The sequence below is a fragment of the Rhinolophus hipposideros genome, assembly GCF_964194185.1.
Source record: "Rhinolophus hipposideros genome assembly, chromosome: 14".
NCBI classification, from domain to species: Eukaryota; Metazoa; Chordata; class Mammalia; order Chiroptera; family Rhinolophidae; genus Rhinolophus; species Rhinolophus hipposideros.
This window is the reverse complement of record NC_138060.1, coordinates 53199727-53220970: the sequence shown is the minus strand read 5'-3', so window position 1 is coordinate 53220970 and position 21244 is coordinate 53199727. Positions and strand designations below refer to the sequence as shown.

Here is a 21244-nt window from a genome sequence, read left to right as displayed (position 1 = left end):
GTCCACCAATGCGAAACTGTTTACAGTGGCTCCTCTGGTGCTAGAATTGATGGGTGTTGAGTTGTTGAGGAGCTATGGATACCTTTTACTTTTCTCTTTTATACCCTTCTGTGCTGTTTGTAGTGTTTTGTTTTGTTGTGTGTGTGTTTTTTTTTTTTTTAAAAAACTGTTGTCATGTATTGTTTTCATAATTTACAAAGACTAGCTAATTAAAACATGGAGTGAAGGTTTCTTGATAGGATAACTGGGGGAGAAACCAGTAGCCCTTCATGAAGGAGACAATTGTTGTGGCTTAGCTATTAAGTTGGCCCCTCCAGGCCACAGTTAATTTCTCCAAAGACTGGGGAAAGCACAGGGCTTGGCTGCTGTACAGAGGGGCCTTCTGGTTTCCTCAGCATGTTTCAGCCAGTTCTTTGGGGGGCTATGTCTGCTTACAACCAATGGCTGAGTTGGGAACCGGGATTAGATGTTTTCTTCCTGGGCCCTGACTGCTGTGGTTTAATGGGAAAACTTGAAGGCTTGGGGATGACCTAGCTTCTTATTAGAACCCTCCATCTGTGTGGCCACATGGCCTTGTTCAGGTCCCACTTTCTCTCCCTGGTCCTTCACTTCCTTAACTAAAAGACAAACGAGTGGGTGGGGCCTACTGTGGCCATTTTTACTCTTCCCTACATGCCTTTTATTCTCAAAGTATGTTCTGGCATCCATAATAAGAGATTGTCAAGATAGGCGTCTGCTTTACTCTAAAAATTCAAAATAAAAAAGGATTTAATTTATTTTGTCTTCGTAGTATTAAGAATACAAGAAAAAGTAGTCTTAATTGTGTTACAAGTTACACATGGTAAAGTCTTTCAGAACATCTGTTCCCGCTGCGCAGGGGAGCTTGGGATGAGCGTAGTGACTGCATGGTTTGGGTTTCTTCAACGTGGTGCTGGCGGAGTTCACTGGCCCTATGCCGAGAGATACTGCAGGGCTTTGCTGTAGGGATAAAATGTCACCAGGGCACTAATAGGGAATATGGACTCAGAACAAGATGCTGCGAAGTCATCTTTGCTGTGGAGCCTGTCAGCCCGCAAGGAGGGGTCAGGCTGTAAGGCTTAATGTGTGTTTTTGCACCTTCTAAATAAAGCTGGTACATCTGCCTTGCTCCCTGGTTAATATCCATTAGCCTGGATACGGCTAGCCCTCTCAGCTCACATTTGGCTGTCAGCATTATTCTGGTAGTCACTGTCATTCCTGGGCTCGATGAAACTGTGGCTCAGACCTGCAGGGAGTGTTGCCCACGGCTGGTGCTGCTCAGGGGGCTGAGGGAGGGGAAGCTGACCCAGTCACCAGCAGGCTAGTGAGGACAGCAGACGGGTCTGACAGCAGGTCATTTGCAATAGTCTGTGTCCACCAACGGGAGTGTCAGATTGCTCACTATGATGAGGGCAAAGTCTGCACATTTGGAAATACTGTAAAACCCTGTCACATTGTCCCCTGCTAAGGCCCCGCCATGGGACTTTGCTGAGAGCTACATAGCTTTGGATTTTCAAGGAGGAATTATGAATTGCCATCGTCTTCTAATTCACAGCTGTAGAAAAGGAAGGTAGAGCAAAGTTCAAAACCCAAACAGCATCCTTTCTCACCCCCACATCCTCCTTCCAAAACCCACAACCACCTGGCCTGGTAAGTGAAAGTATATCTTAAAATGAATGCTAGAAAGACATCTCAGGTGTATTTGTTTGCTAAGGCTGCCATAACAGAATACCACAGACTGGGTGACTTAACAACAGAAATTTATTTTCTCACAGTTCTGAGGGCTAGAAATCTAAGAATTCAAACGCTGTCAGCAGCGTTGGTATCTTCTGAGGTCTTTCTTTTTGGCTTCTAGATAGCCTTTCCTCTGTGTGAGCCCCGACATCTCTTTGCGTGTGTGAATCTCCTCTTCTTATAAGAAGACCAGTCAGATAGGATCAGGACCCACCCGAACAGCCTCAATTTAACTTAATCATCTTTTTAAAGTCCCTGTTCCCAAGTACAATCACATTCCAAGGGACTTGGGGTTAGGATGTCACACATGAATTTTTAGATGGGGGCAAATAATTCAGCCCATAACAACAGGTTGAAGTGAACAAATGCCAAGAGAAGTAAATTCACTTTGCTTTTTCATTTTAGACTTGGATGACAGCATGTTTGTTAAGACCTCCACCCCTGAGGAGTGGATCGCACAAGGGGAATACTATGCAAAACATCAGTGCTGGAAGGTAAGGGGCTAGACCCGCAGCTACAGAAGGGGTCGTTGCGACGCGTGGCCTCATCAGGCCTCATGGCAGGTTTCCCACCATCACATTTTCTCTGTGACCGGACGAGGGTAATGGTGCTTGTGCTACTTCTTCTGAAACATCAGGTCACCCCTCTTGCTCCTTCATTTGGCCAAGAGCCAGCATGGGCTGATGGGAAAACGGAAGGTCATGGCTTTCGCCCCACTGAGGAACACTTCTATTTATTTTCTCCTGTATTTTAAGCTTAAAAGGTTTTGCTATAGTCATATGGTGTTTTTTAAACTGGAACAAATTGTTCTCTTGTTTTTTTTTCCCCTAAATCGATCAGACATGGACTTCACGGCCAATTTGAGTCTGGTGGGCACAGGTTAAACTTTATCACTAGACTGAGCTGACTGACTGATTTCCAGCCACAAGCCATCCTAATGAGCCTAGTGTTCTTCTTTCAGGAAATGTTGTCACCATTAGTCCTTGACCTATTGAAACCAGCATAAAAAGCCCCATCCTTTTCCCCACAGTCGGCATCCCTGCACGCCACATGGTCTCAGGTGGGGCACTGTGGCCTGTGTGTGTCCCGTGATGTAATGGTAATGATGTCTTAGCCTGCAGGTCACAAACACCTTCAGCTCAACAAAGTCAGCATGGGCCCAGTCTAATTCCATCTCTTCCCTGTGTCACCTGCAGCTTATCAGATGCCCCCCCCCCCCCGTTGCATGATGGCTTCTGCAGGGCTCAGCACCTCATTTCCCTCAGCAGCACCCCAAGCAAGGAGGAGGGGCAGGCCCTCTCTTCTCATATATCACATTATCATGAAGTCCCGGTGGACTTCTGCTTACATCTCATTGGTCAGCACTGGGTCACATGTCCATGCCTGGCTGTAAGGGAGTCTGGGAGAGCAGTCCCATGTGACAATTCTGGTCCTTCATGGCAGGCAGGTTCTACCATCAGGCAAGAAAGGGAGGAGTGAGTGCTGGGGGTAACTGACCAACAGTGTTTGGCAGCCCAGGCACGATCACACAGGAACGCATTTCCCTGAGATTTGACTCTCCCAGGCACCTGCAGTGCCCCATGCTGGTGCAGGAGAGCTTTCTGGGAGAACACCTGAAACTGAATTCTGGTCAGAGTGTTTTTTTTCCTTTCTATGCCTCTGTGCTCATGTCAGACTTGGATCCAACTCCTCGAATGTTATAGGGAAAGTGCCTACAATTTCTATTGCTACTTCTGAACAAATGTTTTGAGACAGTGATTTCTTGAAAGGCTTGTGCTACTGCTTTCATGATTCTTCTTTTCACTGGAATTTCATAGAGTTGGACCCTAGTGAAGGTACTGGGAAGTGATGAATGCAATGAAACTGCAAGTCAGAATTTACTGGAAGCCACTGTTGGAGGTGCTTTCTCTCTGACGTGCCTGGAAGAAGAAACTCTCAGTTTTCTATTTCCCTATTCTCAGGACAATTTTGTCTCCTGTGTAAGGAAAAATGGTTTTGTCTACAACAAGTAACTCCTATTTAGGGTTTATCAGTTACTTTTTGCTGCATGACAAACTACCCCAAAACTTAGTGGCTTAAAACAAGTCACTTATGTAGCTCGTAGTTCTGTGGGTTGGCAAAACTGAGTTCAGCTGAGTAGCTCTTCTAGTCTCAGCTGAGGGACTCATATGTCTGAACTTAGCTGTCAGTCAGCAAGCAGGTTGCTTCTGGGGGTTGGCTGGCTCTTGGCTCCGGTGATGGGGATGAATGGAGTTCCAGAGAGAAACTGTGTTGAGCCCAGAAAAGCCACTGGGTGACTTTGGGCCAATCACTCTGTGTCTCTGACCTGAGATTGCTACTATATACAGTGAGGAGAATGAAACTTCTCACACATCGTTGATGGAAGATTAACTGAATGCCTGTAAAGTATGTATTATGTACCATTTCCACGGCTACTGGGTACTTCCAGAAGGAACCTTTGAGTATGAAGTGTTAGTGGTAACATTGTTGGGCTTTGTCCTCAGAGGCTGTTGTCTTTAGCTTACCAGCACCTTCTTGCTCCTCCCTCTTAGACTGGGCTGGGGTGAGACTCAGTGCTTTGTCAGTGCAAACACAGAATGTGTGCTCTAACTCTTGTTCTGTATGTCACCTCTATTACCTTGTGGGTTCTTGAAACCTTTTGCCTTTTCCAGGTTGCAGCCAAGTGTTACCAAAAAGGGGATGCGTTTGAGAAGGAGAAACTGGCACTGGCCCACAACACTGCCCTGAATATGAAATCTAAGAAAGTCAGCCCCAAGTAAGACTCTCAGGTCATTTCGGGTTTCCTCTGATGAGATCAGCAGGTAAATATGTTGGTGTCAGGTCAACAGTTCATGGAAACTCTGTTTTGTTTCCCCTGTCCCAGGGAAAAGCAAGTGGCTTACTTAAAACTGGCTAAGACTTATTTGGAGTGCAATGAGCCAAAGCTGTCCCTTAAGTGTCTGAGCTACGCCAAGGAGTTCCAGCTCTCTGGTCAGCTGTGTGAAAGGCTCGGGAAGGTACGCTGCAGCCCACAGCTGCTCCTGGGAGAATTATACTGCCCTCGGGCAGGTTGAGGGGTGGGCTTTCTGCCTCTGTTTGTGTCAGGAAGGGGCGCCAGTCCTCCAAAGAGAGAGAAGTAGGCCCTGTTGACTCGAGGCTGGCCCTTCTTTCTCTACATGCTCAAGTGTTTAGATGGCTCCACAGATGTGTGCACCTGCATGTGTGTATGTGTGTGTGTGGTGTTCATGTCTGTGGGAATGTTTGCGACCTGATATTAACAACGAGTAGGCCAAGTGTTCTGATCAAGTGTTCTGGTTGATGGGCTTCAGAATATTTCTGCCTTCTCTTCCTCTATGTTCACAGTCTGGGGTCTGCCTGGGTGAATGGCTTGGCATTTACACGGCGGTCTTTCTACGTTCCCAGTAATTAATTGCTCTGGAACTGTACCCACCAGTCTGACAGCCACTAGCCACATGTGGCTACTTAACTTAAATTTTAAGTTAATGAAAATTGTAAATAAAATTAAAAATTCAGTTCTTTAGCCTTACTCGCCACATTTCAAGTGCTCGTTGTTATAGAACATTTCCATCCTTGCAGAAAGCTCTGTTGGACAGAGCTGATGGTCTAGCTGCTTACAGAGTGGTTGGCAAGCTGGCAGTGGGCCACACACTCTTACTTGTCTGAGATAAGATTGACGCAGAAGGTGAAGGGAAGTAGTTACAAATTTTTATAGCCATTTGGTGTTTCTGTGACATCCAAGTGGGGATACTTTTCTTAGTGATTCATCGTTTTATTGAGTTATAATTGACATATAACGGTGTATTAGTTTTAGGTGCACAGCGTAGTAATTTGATAGATATATATATATATATATATATATATATATATATATATATATATATAGTGAGATGATCGCCACAATAAGTTTAGTCAATATCCATCACCACCCATAGTTACGATATTTTTTCTTGTGAGGAGAACTTTTAGGATTTCCTCTCTTAGCAATTTTCAAATATACAATACAGCATTATTAACTTGCATCAGCATGCTGTACATTACAAGTTTCTTTTTTTTTAACTGGGGAATATTGGGGAACAGTGTGTTTCTCCAGGGCCCCTCAGCTCCAAATCATTGTCCTTCAATCTAGTTGTGGAGGACACAGCTCAGCTCCAAGTCCAGTCACTGTTTTCAATCTTTAGTTGCAGGGGGCACAACCCACCATCCAATGCAGGAACTGAACCGGTAACCTTGTTGTTCAGAGCTTGGGCTCTAACCAACTGAGTCATCCGGCTGCCCCTCCAGCAGCTCAGCGGCAGCTCACTGTCTTCAATCTAGTTGTGGAGGGCACAGCTCACTGGCCCATGTGGGAATCGAACCTGCAACCCTGTTGTTGAAAGCTTGCGCTCTAACCAACTGAGCCATCCGGCCGCCCATAAGATTCACTTTTAATGTAGCAGTTATGATGGATTGGATGTGTAAAACCATCTGGTCTTTCCCCACAGGTGGCATGAGAAATGGTGCTCTAGGTGCCCAGCTGTGGCTGGAGCATTTCCCCCTGATGGGCGTTATGACCCTCTAGTAGGGAGGTGGGTTTGCACATCTGTGTGTGAAATGTAGGATCCTCAGAGCATTCCAGGCACTGGGTGGCATGGGGGGACCCAATGGGATGTTTGATGTGTGTCCCCAATGCTGCCAGCCTTGTCCCATGTTTATTATGAGATGTGACTTGTGAGGGAAATGAGGATGGAGCAGGGATTTCAGTGTAGGTGAAAGTTTAGATCGTAAGATTCCAGGAACTAGAATAGTTTCTAGCCTCTCATATTCCTTAGCACCCTCCCTCCAATCTCAGTGCCACCACATGGACCCCAAGCAGTGACAACTACAGGGGACAGGCCTAAGCCTCTCACTTTCCCCTTGTTGCCTACCAGAACTTGTCATGGCTGCACCAGAGACCCCTTGTTTATCTGCTCACCTTGCCTCCGCCAGCCTGCCAAGCTCTGCCTCTAAAGTGGGGCAGGGTGGTGGGAACCAGGAGGCCACAGAACAGCCCACGTTCCCTTCTCCAGGACCTCAGTGCCTTCAGAATGTGAGGCCCCTCTGCTCCTAGAGACACGTTCCCTCTTTCCTTCCACTTCACAGGCCTGACCACTGGTATCTACCCTCTCTCACCAGTACATTCCAAGCCCCACCCAGGAAAGAATCAGATCACTTTTTTTTTTTAATTAGGCCCCTCCCTGGAAGGGCGTTTGAGCCTCAGCCACACTCAGCCCTCTTGTGGTCATCCCACCAAACTAACCAGTCTGACTCAAATTGACCAGTGTGGTAGCCGCCTTTGCCCAAATCCTTAAGCCAATCACTTCCCTGTTCCCAGCCCCCAAATCTGTGCTACCCCTGGGAAGAAATGCTTGTGAGGGGGCCACGGGAGTGTAAGATTTCCTTTCAGGGATTCCTCTGCCTTACCTGCTTCCTGCCTCTCTCCAGAGAGCAACACTGGCCTCTCTGAGAGAGCAACCTCTCAAGGCCCTTGGAGCAAAGTGGGCCTGAGTGGGGAGCTGCCTCTTAGAGTCATCCCCTCTCCCTCTTCTCCCTCCAATTGTGTGCACACTTGGCACCGAGTAGGGCCACACTCTAGGATTTTTCTCTGAGTACTCAGCCTTGTCAAGAGGAAAGGAGATGAGTGGTTAGATGTACTGATTATGGGCTTTTATTGATGTGGCAAGATGGATCTAGGAGCTCCATCTTGAACCTCGCACCTGAATCTTGGGCATACTTTGGCCCTTCCTGTAGTGTGTCTCCTTAGAAAAAACCCAGCTAAAATTATTAGAGGGCCTGGCATAGGTATTTGGTTTCATTTAGTTTTGATTTTGTTTTCTCTTTGGATCTCAGGTGCATCAAGCAGAGTTGATTATTGTTAAATATTCAATAAACAGATGGGCCCCTGCTGTGTACCGGGCACTATGGGTGCTCAGTGACCAGCAGGCCAGGAAGCAGAGGCCTCTGCCCCTGGGAGGGAGATGATAGATAAGCCAATGGTATCTAAGATGAGCGGTGATGAGGGCCAGGTGAGAGGAGAGAGGGGTTGGTGTTTTAGACACAGGGCAGTCAGGGAGCTGACTTGTGAGCAGAGACTATGAGAATAATTTCTGGAGGGCCCAGCAGGGCAAGGGTCCCTGCAGGCAAAGGCTTCAGGGTGGGAGTGTGTGGATGAGTTTGAAGAACAGCAAGGAATCATTTGGCAGGAGCAGAGTGAGCGGGACAGAAATGGTAAAATGAACAAGAGAGTGTGGCAGGAACCAATCATGTAAGGCCTCGTGGTCCATGGTAGGGACTGGATTCTGTTCACCTGTGGTGGGGAGCCAGAGGAGGTTCTGATTGGTGAGTGACATGAAGCGAATTATTCGGATGCCCTATGGAGAGGTCTGTAGGCAGCAAGAGTAGAAGCAGAAGGTCAGTTAGGAGAGTCTAGTGGTGGCTTAGGCCGAGGTATGTGGCTTGGAATGCCGTGGTGGTGGTGGAGGTAGTGGGAAGGGGTGGTGTCTGGGAAATGCTGGGAGAGCCAGGCAGACAGGATTACTCATGGGCTGGATGGGCAGTGGGAGAGGGAGAGGAGTGGAGTATAGGCTTCTGTTCACAGCCACCCCACCGTTGGTGGGTACCAGGCCACGTTCATGGCATTTCACTTTGTTCATCCTCTTCGTCTTCATAGCCAGTCTCCATTCCCGTTGTCTTCTCACCGGTAGCCGTCCCAATACATTTAATATATGTTCCCATATGCACGCATAATGGAAGAAGAAATAGTAGTATTTTCTATACCTATATATTTTCAGCTTATCTTGATAACATCTTGCTCTGTTTTTCACTTTTTCTGCCTCCTGCTGTCGTGTGACGGTCCGGCCAGCTTTCTGACCACTGATAGTAGTCTAGAGTGGGCACCCACCGCATTTGACTTATCCATTTCCCTACTAGTGGACAGCCAAATTGCCACCAACTCCCGGCTGCCACACACCGAACGGTGGCGCAGTGCGTCTCCTTCCAGGCCTGTCTGAGACCAGGCTGGTGTTCTGCTAGAAGTGGGCTTGCTGGCCCCACGGTCTGTATATACTTCACTCTGTAAGTGAAAGTGAGAGCCACGGTGCTTCCAGAACAGCGGTGCCCCACAACCCTAACCAGGTTCAGTGGGTATTGGTTTTCTAATTTTTTCAGAACCTGATGGACGTCTCCCACTGTGGTTATAGTTTGTACTTCTCTGATTATTAGTGAGGTTGAGCATCTCATTTATCTGTTGGTCGTTCACGTTTCCCCCACTGTGAATTGCTCGTCTATATCCTTTGCCTCATTTTCTGAAACATCTTTTTTTTCTTTTCTTTTCTTTTCTTTTGTGTGTGTGTGTGTGTGTGTGTGTGTGTGTGTGTGTGTTTGTGGTTGCCACAATGGCCACTACCCACATGTGGCAATTAAAATTAATTAAAATGAAATGAAACATAAAGTTCAGCTCCCTTGTTGCTTTACCCACATTTCACGTGCTCACTATTCACACAGGGCTAATGGCTGCCATACTGGATACATAGATACAGGACCTTTCCATCTTCACAGGAAGGTCGATTGGACAATGCTGACCTAGATGTTAATGTTTGTCTTCTTTCCGTTAACTGTATTTCTCATGGCCTTTTTGAACAGTTTGGGTTTTGTTGAAGACCTCCTTTACCTCAAGGTCACAAGATATTCTTATACATTTTCCTCCAATAGCTTTTACCTTTAGATCTCTAAGCCATCTAGAGCTTAACTTTGTGTGTGGTGTATGGCGTGATATTGGGATTTAACTTTATTTTGTCCCTATAAAGAATTAGTTTTCCTAATAGTAGCTATGCTTTCGTGTTTTTCCCTAGATTCTAACAAATGGCAAGACATAGGACCATCCTCTTTATTCTTTAAGGTGTTGGTGTATTTTGAAACTAAAAAGTTACGTTACAAATACTCTAAGAGGAAAGTTTTACTCTGTCCTAGATAAGAGATGCCGCTTATTTCTACAAGCGAAGCCAGTGCTACCAAGATGCTTTCAGATGCTTTGAGCAGATTCAGGAATTTGACCAAGCCCTCAAAATGTACTGTCAAGAGGAGCTTTATGAAGAGGCTGCTGCTGCAGTGGAAAAGTAGGTTTTATTCTCTCCCTCCCCACTCCGCCTATGCTGGGGGTTGGGGGGGGGGGTCCAGGAGGGGCACTCTGCCCCCGGTGGTGGTGGAACATGTCACCCTCCTTCCACCGGAATGGTGTTCTTGGTGCTGGGTCAAGAGCTCCGTGAGAGGAGGACTCTGTGTTCTCCTTCTGAGCTTCGACACAGGAACCGAAGGTGAAGGGTGTATTCTAAGTGCGTCTATGTATAGAACATGCACAGCAGGTTGGTGCTTAGTGGTTCTGTCCTCTCACCTTTACCTGCTGCGTTGAGTTTTGCTGTTGGATGGATGGATACAGGTAAGAGCACTAGGGGGCAGTCAGGACTTTGCTTCGTTGTGATCTACTGGCAGATGTTCACCCACGCACTTACACGTATGTATATGATACGTATGTACATGTACCCTCAACTGCAGGACATGTACATTTCATACATGACCCAGCGGAGGCCTCCTTGAGCCTTTAGCTGATATTCCAGAGGTGAAGTGGAGATGGGTAGAGTTAATGGTTGACAAGGAATCTAGAAACAGCATGAGTCTGGCGTCCCCCAGAAGATCTCCCTGGTGGTATGAGACAGCTAGAATTACAAAGTCTGCTTTTCTGCCTTTTTGTTCAGCAGGGATTTGATTCATGTATAGCTCCTGGGAACGTAGGCTATGGATTGGTTCTGTAGTTTCTTTGCTTTACGCCAAGTTATACATGTGACAAAATAAACATAATTGCCCCGGAGAGTCAACCCTTAGGTTTTCATTTTTAAGTTTACTTTTATCAAAGTATAACATATATTTTAAAATGTGCATATAATTTTCTCAAGAAATACTCTTGCATAACCAGTACCTAGATAAAGAAATTGTTTTATCTTTGGAAATGGAAAAGTAGGTGTCCAGTGCCATGGTTGGTAATTGAGCATATTCCATTATCTAGGTCTTTGGGGCCATTATGCATCTGATACACACAATGGGTGTATATTAGCTCAAACTGCTCTAACAAGATGCCACAGGTTGGGTGGCTTAAACAACAGAAATTTAGTTTCTCATAGTTGTGGAGGCCAGAAGTCCAAGATCAAGGTTCCAGCCAATAGGGTTACTGGTGTGAGCTCTCTTCCTGGCTTGCAGGTGGCTGGCTGCCTTCTCTCTATGTCCTCATGTGGCCTCTTCTTGGTAGCACATGTGGGAGTGGAGGGGGTAGGGTGGGAGAACTTGCCTTCTGGTGTCTTTTCTTATAAGGACACTAATCCTGTCAGATCAGGGCTCTAACCTTATGACTTTATTTAACCTTAATTACTTCCTTAGAGGCCTCATCTCCAAATATAGTTACACTGGGGGTCAGGGCTTCCATACAGGAATTTGGGGGACACAAACTATCATTCTAGAACAGGTGCCAGCTGTGACATTTATTGGGTTCCCAATTATCAGGGTGCTATGCAATGGTGTGAATAATGGACCAGGCCAATTCCTTGTGAGTTCATATGACAAAACTGATGGAGAGTGTTTTATTTTTAATACTTTTAATTATTTATTTAACCTTCTCACTTTTCCAACAGAGCATTGAATAAGCATAGATTTTCTTTTCCCCAGAAACATTTTTTTTGGTCCTTTATTACTTTATTTTCTTCAGCTTTCTTAAGAAATACAATGGAGTTTTTAATGATGTGTTGAGTTGAGATCTAAGTGTAGTCGTTTGAGTATTAACTAGAGTTTCTCACTAGATTTATCTGAGTGTCCTTTGAATGTTGTGTGTACTGGATGTAGAATTCAATTGCTAACTGGTGTAACGCAAAATTCAATTGCTAATTGGACATTTTAGATTTGAAAGAAAATACCTAGGTAGTTCCTTAAACTTGCTAAAAACACTCCCTACTCCATCAGCCGGTGCTCACATGAGAAGTATATTCCCTTTCTTCATCTTCATTTATACCCCATTCACAGAGGGCCTGTTATACTAGGAAATCTGATGTTTGTAGGATAACCTGAGGCATCACAAGGTCCCTGGCCACTTCTCTGATTGTGAGGAAATGAATTTTGTCCCAATATGAGAGTTCAAAAGTAAGCATGTTTTGTCACAGTGTTCCAATGCCTTGAAAATTGGTAGTGTGGGATATACGGACTTTGATCAGCAGTTCATTAATCTTACACTAACTGAACCCCATACACACCTGGCAAAAGAAAGAAATCACAGGTTGGTTAATTAGAGGAAGACTAATGTAATTGCTGGAGTGTGCAACCCCCATCTCATCCTCTCTCATTAATCACGTATCAAACTGAATAGGTTTGTATACCCAAAAGGATTATCATTCTTTTATGAAAGTATAAGGGATTTATTTTTCAAGGATAATTTTGACTGCATAATTTTTGCACTGGAGATTGACTTTCAGACTTAAGTTTCAGTTACTTAGGTTGCAACTCCATTATATTTCACTAATCAAGCACACTAATACTTGGCTCCTTTGGAAAATAAAGAATTAATTTTATCATTGTAAAAGGAAGCATTTATAATGATGTTGGATAAGTTGAGGTCCTATTTTATAATTTATTTCATTTAAGTTTCTCTGTGCTATGTTTTAGAGGAAATTTTCTATTGGTGGGGTGATAATGAGTTATCATTTGTGTCATCTGTCATTGTAGATATGAAGAAATGCTAAGGGCTAAGACCCTTCCAAAACCCAAGCTCTCCTATTCTGCCAGTCAGTTTTACTTAGAAGCTGCAGCAAAGTACCTAAGTGCCAATAAGATCAAGGAGATGATGGCTGTCCTCTCGAAGCTAGACATAGATGACCAGCTGGTGTTCCTGAAGTCTCGGAAACGGCTCGCAGAAGCCGCAGACCTACTGAACAAGGAAGGTCGGAGAGAAGATGCTGCTTTGCTTATGAAGCAACATGGCTGCCTCCTGGAGGCTGCCAAGCTCACTGCTGACAAGGACTTCCAGGCCTCATGTCTGCTGGGGGTTGCCCGCCTCAATGTAGCCAGGCATTTGGATGTAGAAGATACCGAGGCCATTCTGAGAGAGGCCCTGGATCTCTGCTATCAAACCAATCAGCTGTCTGGCATTGCTGAGGCCGAGTTCTTGCTGGGGGTAATCCTGGGAGACTTTCAGAAACTCACGAATGCCTTCTTTAAGTTTGACAACCTCAACCACTCAGCTGGAGTGGTGGAAGCGCTCTACGAAGCCACCAACCAGTGTAAGGCTGAACCTCAGAAGGTTCTAGCCCTGGCTCCAGGGGGCTTGGAAGTCCTGCTCAATCTGGTCAGGGCCCTCAAAAGAGTGACCAACAATGCTGAAAAGGATATGGTCAAGTCTTGCTTTGAGTTTTTTGGGATTTCTCAGGTAGATGCCAAATATTGCCAGATAGCTCAGAACGACCCTGGACCCATATTAAGAAAAATTTTTGACCTGGATTTGAACTTGAGAGAGAAGAAGACAAAAGATCATTTCTTGATAATGACTGACCAAGTGAAATTAGCCCTAAACAAACACCTTTTGAGCAGGCTGTGTCAGATCACACGGAACCTGCTTGGGAAGAACTACCCGGGCATCTGCATGAGGTTTATTGTTGGCTTAAAATGTGAGGATAAAAACTGTGAAGATTTCCATACGCCTTTGCGGCGTTGTGAGGCCAGGTGTTTGGTTCAGTCAAAAATGCACCTGGTTGCAATCAATGGATTGCTTTTGGAAGCCAAAAAAGTGTTCCCTAAAATCTTAGCTGAAGAACTTGGAGAAATTGATTACATTTTGTCTACGGATATGTATCACCTTTGCAAGTCCTTCCTGAATGTCCTCTTCCCTAAGCATTTCCATCAAAGAGTGTTGTCAGAAAACCCCGTGGCATGCAAAGAAATCCTGAAACCAAATTATAAATCCTTCCGATCTTACAAGTTTGCTCTGAAAGAATACATCCATTTTCTATTTCAAAATGAAAGGGCACGAAGCCGCCGGGAATCTACAGACCTGTGGCTGAGCGCCATGCAGGCTTTCCTTCCCTCCTCCAACTACCCGGAGGAGTTTGAAAAGCTGCTGCGCCAGGAGGAAGACAATTACCACAGAGAACTCAAAGCTCTAGAGTCTGAAAAAGAGGAACGGGGCAGAGGGAGAGGCAGCAGGATGAAAGGAATAGAAGGGAAATTCGGCATGCTGGCACCCAACAAGGATGACGCGAGTACCGAGAAGACCCACCTGTGCTTCATCCGGCTGCTGGAGAATTGCATCGAGCAGTTCTACGTGTACAGGAACCCAGAGAACTACAAGAGGCTCTTCTTCCGTTTCATGAACGTCCTCGTCAAGCGGTGCAAAGAACCACTCATCCCCAGCATTGGAAACACAGTGGCCCTGCTGGAGTTCCAGTTCATCCACTGTGGGGTGGTCCTGGCCCGCCTTCGGAAGAACACCATCCTGTGCCTCCCCAAGAGCTACCTTGCGCTCTTGTACTACTGGGAGTTTCTGTGCAGCAAGAAGGACAAGGAGCTCGGGGATGTGTTCTCCATCATTCAGGAGTACAAACCTAAGGATGTGACAAGAGCCGTTCAGGATTTCCGGTTCCACCTCTCCTACCTTGCCAAGGTGCTATGCGGCTACGAGAATATGGACTTCAATGTCCTGCTCGATGCCTTCGCCGACATAGACTACGTGGTCTCCGGGGAGGCAGAGCGGACCCTGGTGCTGTGCCTGGTGATGCTGGTGAATGCAGAGGCCGTTCTGCAGCCGTTCTGCAAATCTCTCCTGCATCGCCACTTCCAGGAGATCGAGAGGAGGCTGCAGCTGATGAGCATGGATTTCCCGGGCCAGGTTCCCGAGAGGCTCCTGAAAGTGGTGAAACAGGTGTTGATGGCAGTCAGTGTGAAGTCTCTGGCAGAAGCGCTGCAAGACCTGCTCTTTGAGCGAGATGAAGAGTACCTGATGGACTGCTGCTGGCGGTGGGACAGCGCGCACACCAAAGGGGTCATGGTCCGCGGCCTCTATCACGAGAAGGTCAAACTAAACCGCCTGCTCAGTGTGGACCCCGTGGACTACTCTGCGGAACCGGAGTGTGAGTTTGACCAGAACGAGACAGATGAGCTGGCGTTAGAAGACCGAGATCACCTCCTCGCCACCATCCTTTCCCAGAGGCAGCGGAAGGCTTCCATCCAGCGGAAGTTGAGAAGAGTGTGCCTGGTGGTGTCCCTGTGCATCAGCTGGAGGAGAAGGGTGAGTGCCCAGACAGAGTGCTTCAGGGAGGAGGCCAGGGAGCCCGGGACTGGGAACTTCAAAAAGGCCGACATCGACAGAACCCAGTGTGACCTGTGTGGAGTGAAGTTCACCCGAGGTCCTGAGAACTATTTCAGCCCCAGTAAAGACTTCGAGGGAGATGCTTCAGAGACTGTGGCCCTTTCCGGGGCCGAGCTGGACGACAAGGAAGGTCGGGAGAGAAATAGCGAGACTTACGAGCAGCACATCCGTCAAGAAGGCCACCTGAGGCAGCAGATGGCCTACCAGAAATACTCTGAATTTTTCTGTGACAAGATGGACCCGGCCATTGATGAGGGCAAGCTGGTGGTGCAGGATATTGAGCAGAGCGTGTGGATTCGCAGTCACCTGGGCTCCAAAGAGCAGAGCCACATGCTGCAGAGGAAGGTCCAAGAGAACATCAAGAAGATTTCGGATACAGTGGAGGATCTGTACAGGCGGAAGGCCTGGGCTGGTGGTAAGGGGCCCTGGGAAATGGGGGCCCGCAGGGGGTTAGACCAGGGCTTTGAGAACACACGTCAGAGTCAGCCCTTTGTCTGACCTGGGCGTGAAGGAACTTGGTGTTTGCAGTAACGCGAGCGAAGACCGGGTGTTGTCAAGTAGAGCAAAACCCAAGGTTGGGACCACTCTTTCCCCCATTAAACCGACGGATTATCTTGGGCCAGGATGGTTTCCCTTGGCACCACAGATAAGAAAAAGGCTTGCTAACTAAGTCTATGGAAAGGATATAGAGAAAATGTTTCAAGTTTTGAGGACTTCGCTTCTGGCGGCAGAAGGCAGCTGTGGGTCTTTACCCTGTCGTTCTCCTCCGGGAAGCACAGAGAAAACTCTTGGGAGGTGGGGGCTTTGGCTCTAGTACTGGGTGTTCGTGCCCTTACAGTGGCCCCTTCACTCAGATCCCTTGTTCCTTGGTTCCCAAAGCGGAGGAGGTGATGACTCGGCTTGTCAACATTCTGATCCCGTCAGTCAGAGATGCACGGGAGTGGCTGAAGAAGACAGAAGTCCACTTAAAGGAGGAAGGTAAGGGGTCTTTTATCCTTGGCAAGGCTCTGGGTCTTGGGGTTCTTGGCTCTGCTGACTTTCAGGTCAATCTGAAGTGGGGCTGCCTGTGATGTCAGCAGTGACCGCTCTCCGTCTGGGAGCATCTGCTCCCCCCGCCCCAGTCAAATTATTAGCAACATAGAACCTGCGTGTTTCCACCTGACTGTGAGGGCCTTATTCTGGGCTTAACTTAGTTGCTTTTTCAAAAACCTCTTTTGCCACTCAAGAGCTATTATCAGTGACGTTCAGTCACTACTCACGCTAAAAAACAGTGACTCCCAAGGTCACACAAAGTATTGCAAAGCCATCTCTTGATAAATATGTTTGCCCGTGTCAATGGTTCATGTAAGTTAATGAATATTTATTGAGTGTTTAGTGTGGATTAATACTGTTCTGGGCTTGGCCATATAAAAGAAACACATTGGTGAACAAAACAAACAAAATCATTGGGGCAACTTGCATGCATCTTCCTACAGAGCAGTAAAGGCTTGTGTAGAATGAGTTTCTCTCCTGACAGAACTATCTTGCCAAGTTCTACGTGATCTGGAAGGTCTTCCCTCTTGCCCAATCCAACTGCTGACCCCTTGTCCCCACCTCATTTCTTCTAGCTCTTGAGTATTTCACCTGCCTTATGTTTGTTCTTCTGTGAGTCCTCTTAATCCAGATGCTACCAGGAAATCCAGACCCTGGAGCTTGGAAAACTTGAGGGGACCTGGCACAAATATCTGTGCTAATAAAAAAGTCTTTAGAATACAGTCCTTGCCAGATCTGTGATTTCTGAGACTGTTGCAAAAGGAAGATAACGTATATCAACCGAAGTCTGTGGTTGAGTTTAGGTTTTGATTTCTTTCATTTGAAGGGCCTTTAAAATAAGGCCAGAGGAACCAGCCTGTGAGAGAACTTCCTTCTAGAGAAGAACGTTTACTTTGGCTTCAGCTCATCCTGGGAAGCAACCTCAGCACTTGAAGAAAAATCCTCTTGCTGGCACCCTGGCGGAAGGCCCCTTTAATTTGAAACAATTACAGCGACATTAGGTTTTACTAGTTTGTTATATTTTGCAGTGCACTGGTGGGGGAGGGGGAAATCACCATTCTACACTTACACTTTGTTTCTTTTCTTTTTTTTTTTTTGTTGTTGTTTTTTAAACAGGCATCATTCAGGAAGATGAATACGAAAATGAAGTTGAAGACTTTGGTGAACTTCGTCCTAGAAGACGTGCACGGAAATGTGGAAAGCAGAGGAAATAACTAAGGTTCCCACAACTGCCTCAACCTTCAGAACATTCCATCCTGACTTAGAATTCTGAGTGCTGCGGCAGAGGAGAAAAAGAATGTAAAGCAGCTTTAAAAAGTAGGGGAGTCTAGCAACCTCTTTGCTTTTTGTTCCCGTTGCTTCTCTGTCTGTGGTGGCTTAGGGTCTGGCTGCTCCCTCAGAGCAGGGACTTCTAATGCTTTCCCAGTTAAAGTCCAGCAGTGTTAGTTCCCCTAAAACATGACAGATGAGAGGAGTCATCATTGAAGGGATAGCTCCTCGCCCCCAAGCCCCCAAGTTTTCTGGCTCATCCCCATCACGACAGGAGTTAGTAGGAGGGACACCCCTCACCTCAGTTGCCACTGTCCTGGGCCAGGAAATGCCTCCACAGATCCCCCATCTCCTTTTCCACGGCTGCAACATCGAGTAGTGCAAGAGCTGTGTGTGCCCAGTCTGTGTGGGCCCTACTGTCGGCCACCCCTGCCCCCAAGTCCCATCCTGGTCATCTCTGAGCCTAATTGTAGCATAATTCGTTCCCTTATATATGTTAGCCTTTTCTCTCTGTGGTAACTTTTCTGCCCTCTGTCCCCTCCCGTCCCCATTCTCAGCTGCCTGTGCACATTATGGTTAGACTACCTCAGAATGTAGTCAAGAGTTCCCCCAGTATCCTTTGGGTGGCCAACCTCAGGACCTTCCCCCTGGAAGGAAAGGCAGGGGGGTGTTGCCAGGGGCTTCCCCGCCTGCCTCTCCAAGGTGGTCCTAACTCCACCTTGGCTATGGTACAGACATTTCAAACAGTGTTTTGTATGTAGCCTGGTATATCTAGTTCTTTTGGTTCTCCCAGGCAAGTTTGTCATCCTAGCTCAGGTTGACATTCTAATGAGGTTTGTCCCACTGAGCTCACCACGGTGGGACAGTGACTTGCAGAGATGCAGGTGAGGGACAAGCGGACAGAAAGGGAAGCCAGTTTTATAGTGCTGATCGATCCCTAGGGAATATGGCTGTGAATCACTGCCCTGTGGCGGGTAGGCCCTGTAAGAGGAGGGGTGGGGCGTGGGTTTGTCTGTGGGAGGCCAGTGCTTTCTCCTCCCACCCTCCTGGGCCAACAGCCATCAGTACAGTCCCATTTGGGAAGCCTTCATGCCTCTCTGATTACTGCCCATCCTTTCCCCAGCCCCTCAGTTCAGCCTGGTGGGAAAGGTCAGGTTCGCCTTGGCCCTTCATTGTTTCTATTGTCACCACAGAACCAACTTTCTCCCCATGTTGCTGCTGCTTTTGCTGCTCATTGTTTTCTCTTCATTGCTTTTCTAAATGACTCTCTTTCCTTGAAATGTTTATGTTTCTAATTTTTATTAGGTTATGTTTCTAATTTTTATTCCAGGTGTTTTTTATAAACTTCACTTGCCAGAAAAAAAAAAAAAGGGAAAAAAATCAAATCTTGCTGTATCATCACATTTTTATAAAGTTAAATCATTTCTCTTACGTGATGCTGTCCATTTGTTTATTTCCAATCTCCACGCGGAGAGTAAAGGGGTATGTCTTGTGGCTGGTTCTTTCTGGTCGGCTGGTTGCGGCTGACCAGGGCAGAAGCTTGCCGTGCCTTCTGAAGTGAAGACATCTGGGGACAGAGAAATACAGCATAGCCCAGGGCTCACGGCTGGTCGCAGTCTTCTGAGGGCCTGCTGTGCAAATTCTTCCCCATCTGGCGGCTCCGAAGCATGCAGGGGGCGGACAGTCCAGAGTTTTGCCAGTGTTGTCTATTGGGACTGCCCCCTGACACCAACATCGCTCTGGGAGGCAGAAGACCTGGAGTCACATCGTCGTTCTGCCCCTAATGACCCACGTTACCTGGGTAAGTCCCATCCGTTCAACACTCCCGGAATGCCTAAATATGGCACCACCCTTGGGGCTGGGGGCCCTCACGATGTGGTGTGGGGATAGATGGAGACTGGGAAAAGCAGCAGCGATAGAAAAGGGGAACGCGTGGGGTGGTAGCAGCATTTACATCACCCAGCTGGGCCTCAGTCTCCCCATTTGGGAAACTGAATTGTCTAAGATTTCTTCCTGCCCTGATGCAGAGTGGTTCTGTGGGCTGTTGCCAGGAGTTTGGAGGGAAGAAAGGACACTGACTTGGGAGCGAACAGCGTCCCCCAGCTCTGTGCTGGCACCTCAGTACCTTACCAAATTGCTGGTGGGAAAACTGAGGCCTAGATGCTATTTCTTACTCTGGGTTGCAGGGCCTCCTATCCCAAGAGTCATGAGAATGAATAAAACATGCTTGCTTTAAGCTACGAAGTTTTGAGAAGGTTTGTTACACAGCAGTGGATAACTAAAACAAGGGCCTACTATGTGTCAGGTACTATTAGGCATGTTGCAGCTGTGATCTCTAAACCTTACAACTCTCCAAATTATAGAATGATAATCACTGATTTATATATGTGTAAAGTGAGGGATTTGCCTGAAGTAGTGAGCACAACTCCCTATGGAAGCCCATGTTATTACACAGTCTGCCATCGGAAGGAAAGGGTTTCAGCCACCTGTTTTCTTGACCTGGTGGGGATCCTAGTGCCCTAGTATTCTGAGGGATACCGGAACCCACCCTTGGAACCGAGCTTTCTCATCTCAGCCACCTCCTTCTGGACTCTGACATCTAGCTGGCTGTGCAAGCTTTGCCAGCAGCTGAGATTTCGTTTCCAGGGCAACCTACAGGAGCAGTTACTCTGACCAATGTTACAGGGTTCTCCACTTAGCTCCTGGGTTCTGGTTCCCCTGGGACACTGGCAGCCAACACCACTGGCTATCACATAAGGACAAGTCTGCCCCCTAACATTTGTGGGGTCTGGGGTAGGAATACAACAAGAGGTTTCTCCTCCATCCCTTCTCTTCCCACCCTTTACTCCATCCTGCACCATGAAAAGCCCATTTGTGTGTGGACATTCCAGCCACAAATGCAAGCTCATTATATAGCTGCACCCATCCCCCAAACACTCACCCTTGACTGTCCCCTTGGACCCTGCACACCAACAAGGAAGAAGCCCAGGATATTTGGGGGGGGGGCAGCTTGTTCATACTGGAATGTGATCTGGAGGGGGCAGTGAATACGTACTTTTCACAAATTTGGGACACAGTATTTAGCTAACAACACAACACTGCCGCTTTTCTTGTCATTTCTCTTCCTACATCTATCTCCTTCAGGATCTTTGCAGGACAGGAATCAAGCATTCATAGATTCTCCAGCCATGATTACAATATAACCATCTTAACTTCCTCAGTGTCAAATCTCTTTCTCTCTCTCTCTCTCTCTCTCTCTCTCTCTCTCTCTGTCTCTCACACACACACACACACACACACACACACACACACACACACACACACACAAACTTCTCCCTGGCCTTCTCCTGCAGGCTGATCTGGGGTCTGCGATGCCTCAAATGTGTTCCTGGGTCAATACTGTGTAATTGCCAGAAATCTGTGTCCCTGGGGTCAGCCTTAAGTGTATGACCCAGGGGATAGAGAAATCAACGTAGCGGGTCACTGGTCTCCCTTTTGCCACAAATATCTTTCCTAAGAAACTGAGACTGGCTTTGCCTGACCTTGTCACTCTAACAATGCTTCAGAGATTCTGGCTGTAGAGCACAAGACCAGGTGGGCAGCAAGGAGCCATCTCCCCACCACCGCCCCCAGCAGCCCCCATAATGGCACAGGCTGGAAGAGTTGCCAGGAAGCCTCCCTGCTTAACCCAACAGACCGCCATTCCTTACCACAGCAGAGAAACAGGTCTGCCAACAACGGTAGACAGCTGATCCTCACTCC

General features: G+C 47.1%; 1 protein-coding gene across 1 annotated transcript in view; it reads left to right on the top strand.

Annotated features, from left to right (window-relative positions):
• TRANK1 (tetratricopeptide repeat and ankyrin repeat containing 1) overlaps window positions 1-18912 on the top strand; it is a 128027-nt gene extending 109115 nt beyond the window's left edge. Inside the window, exons 21-27 of the mRNA XM_081072994.1 lie at window positions 2158-2246; window positions 4425-4528; window positions 4637-4769; window positions 9757-9902; window positions 12547-15596; window positions 16061-16159; window positions 17330-18912. Of these exons, the coding sequence (XP_080929120.1) occupies window positions 2158-2246; window positions 4425-4528; window positions 4637-4769; window positions 9757-9902; window positions 12547-15596; window positions 16061-16159; window positions 17330-17427 (3719 nt within the window). The 3' untranslated portion in view covers window positions 17428-18912. The remainder of the gene's footprint in view (window positions 1-2157; window positions 2247-4424; window positions 4529-4636; window positions 4770-9756; window positions 9903-12546; window positions 15597-16060; window positions 16160-17329) is intronic.
• Window positions 18913-21244: the final 2332 nt, after the last annotated feature.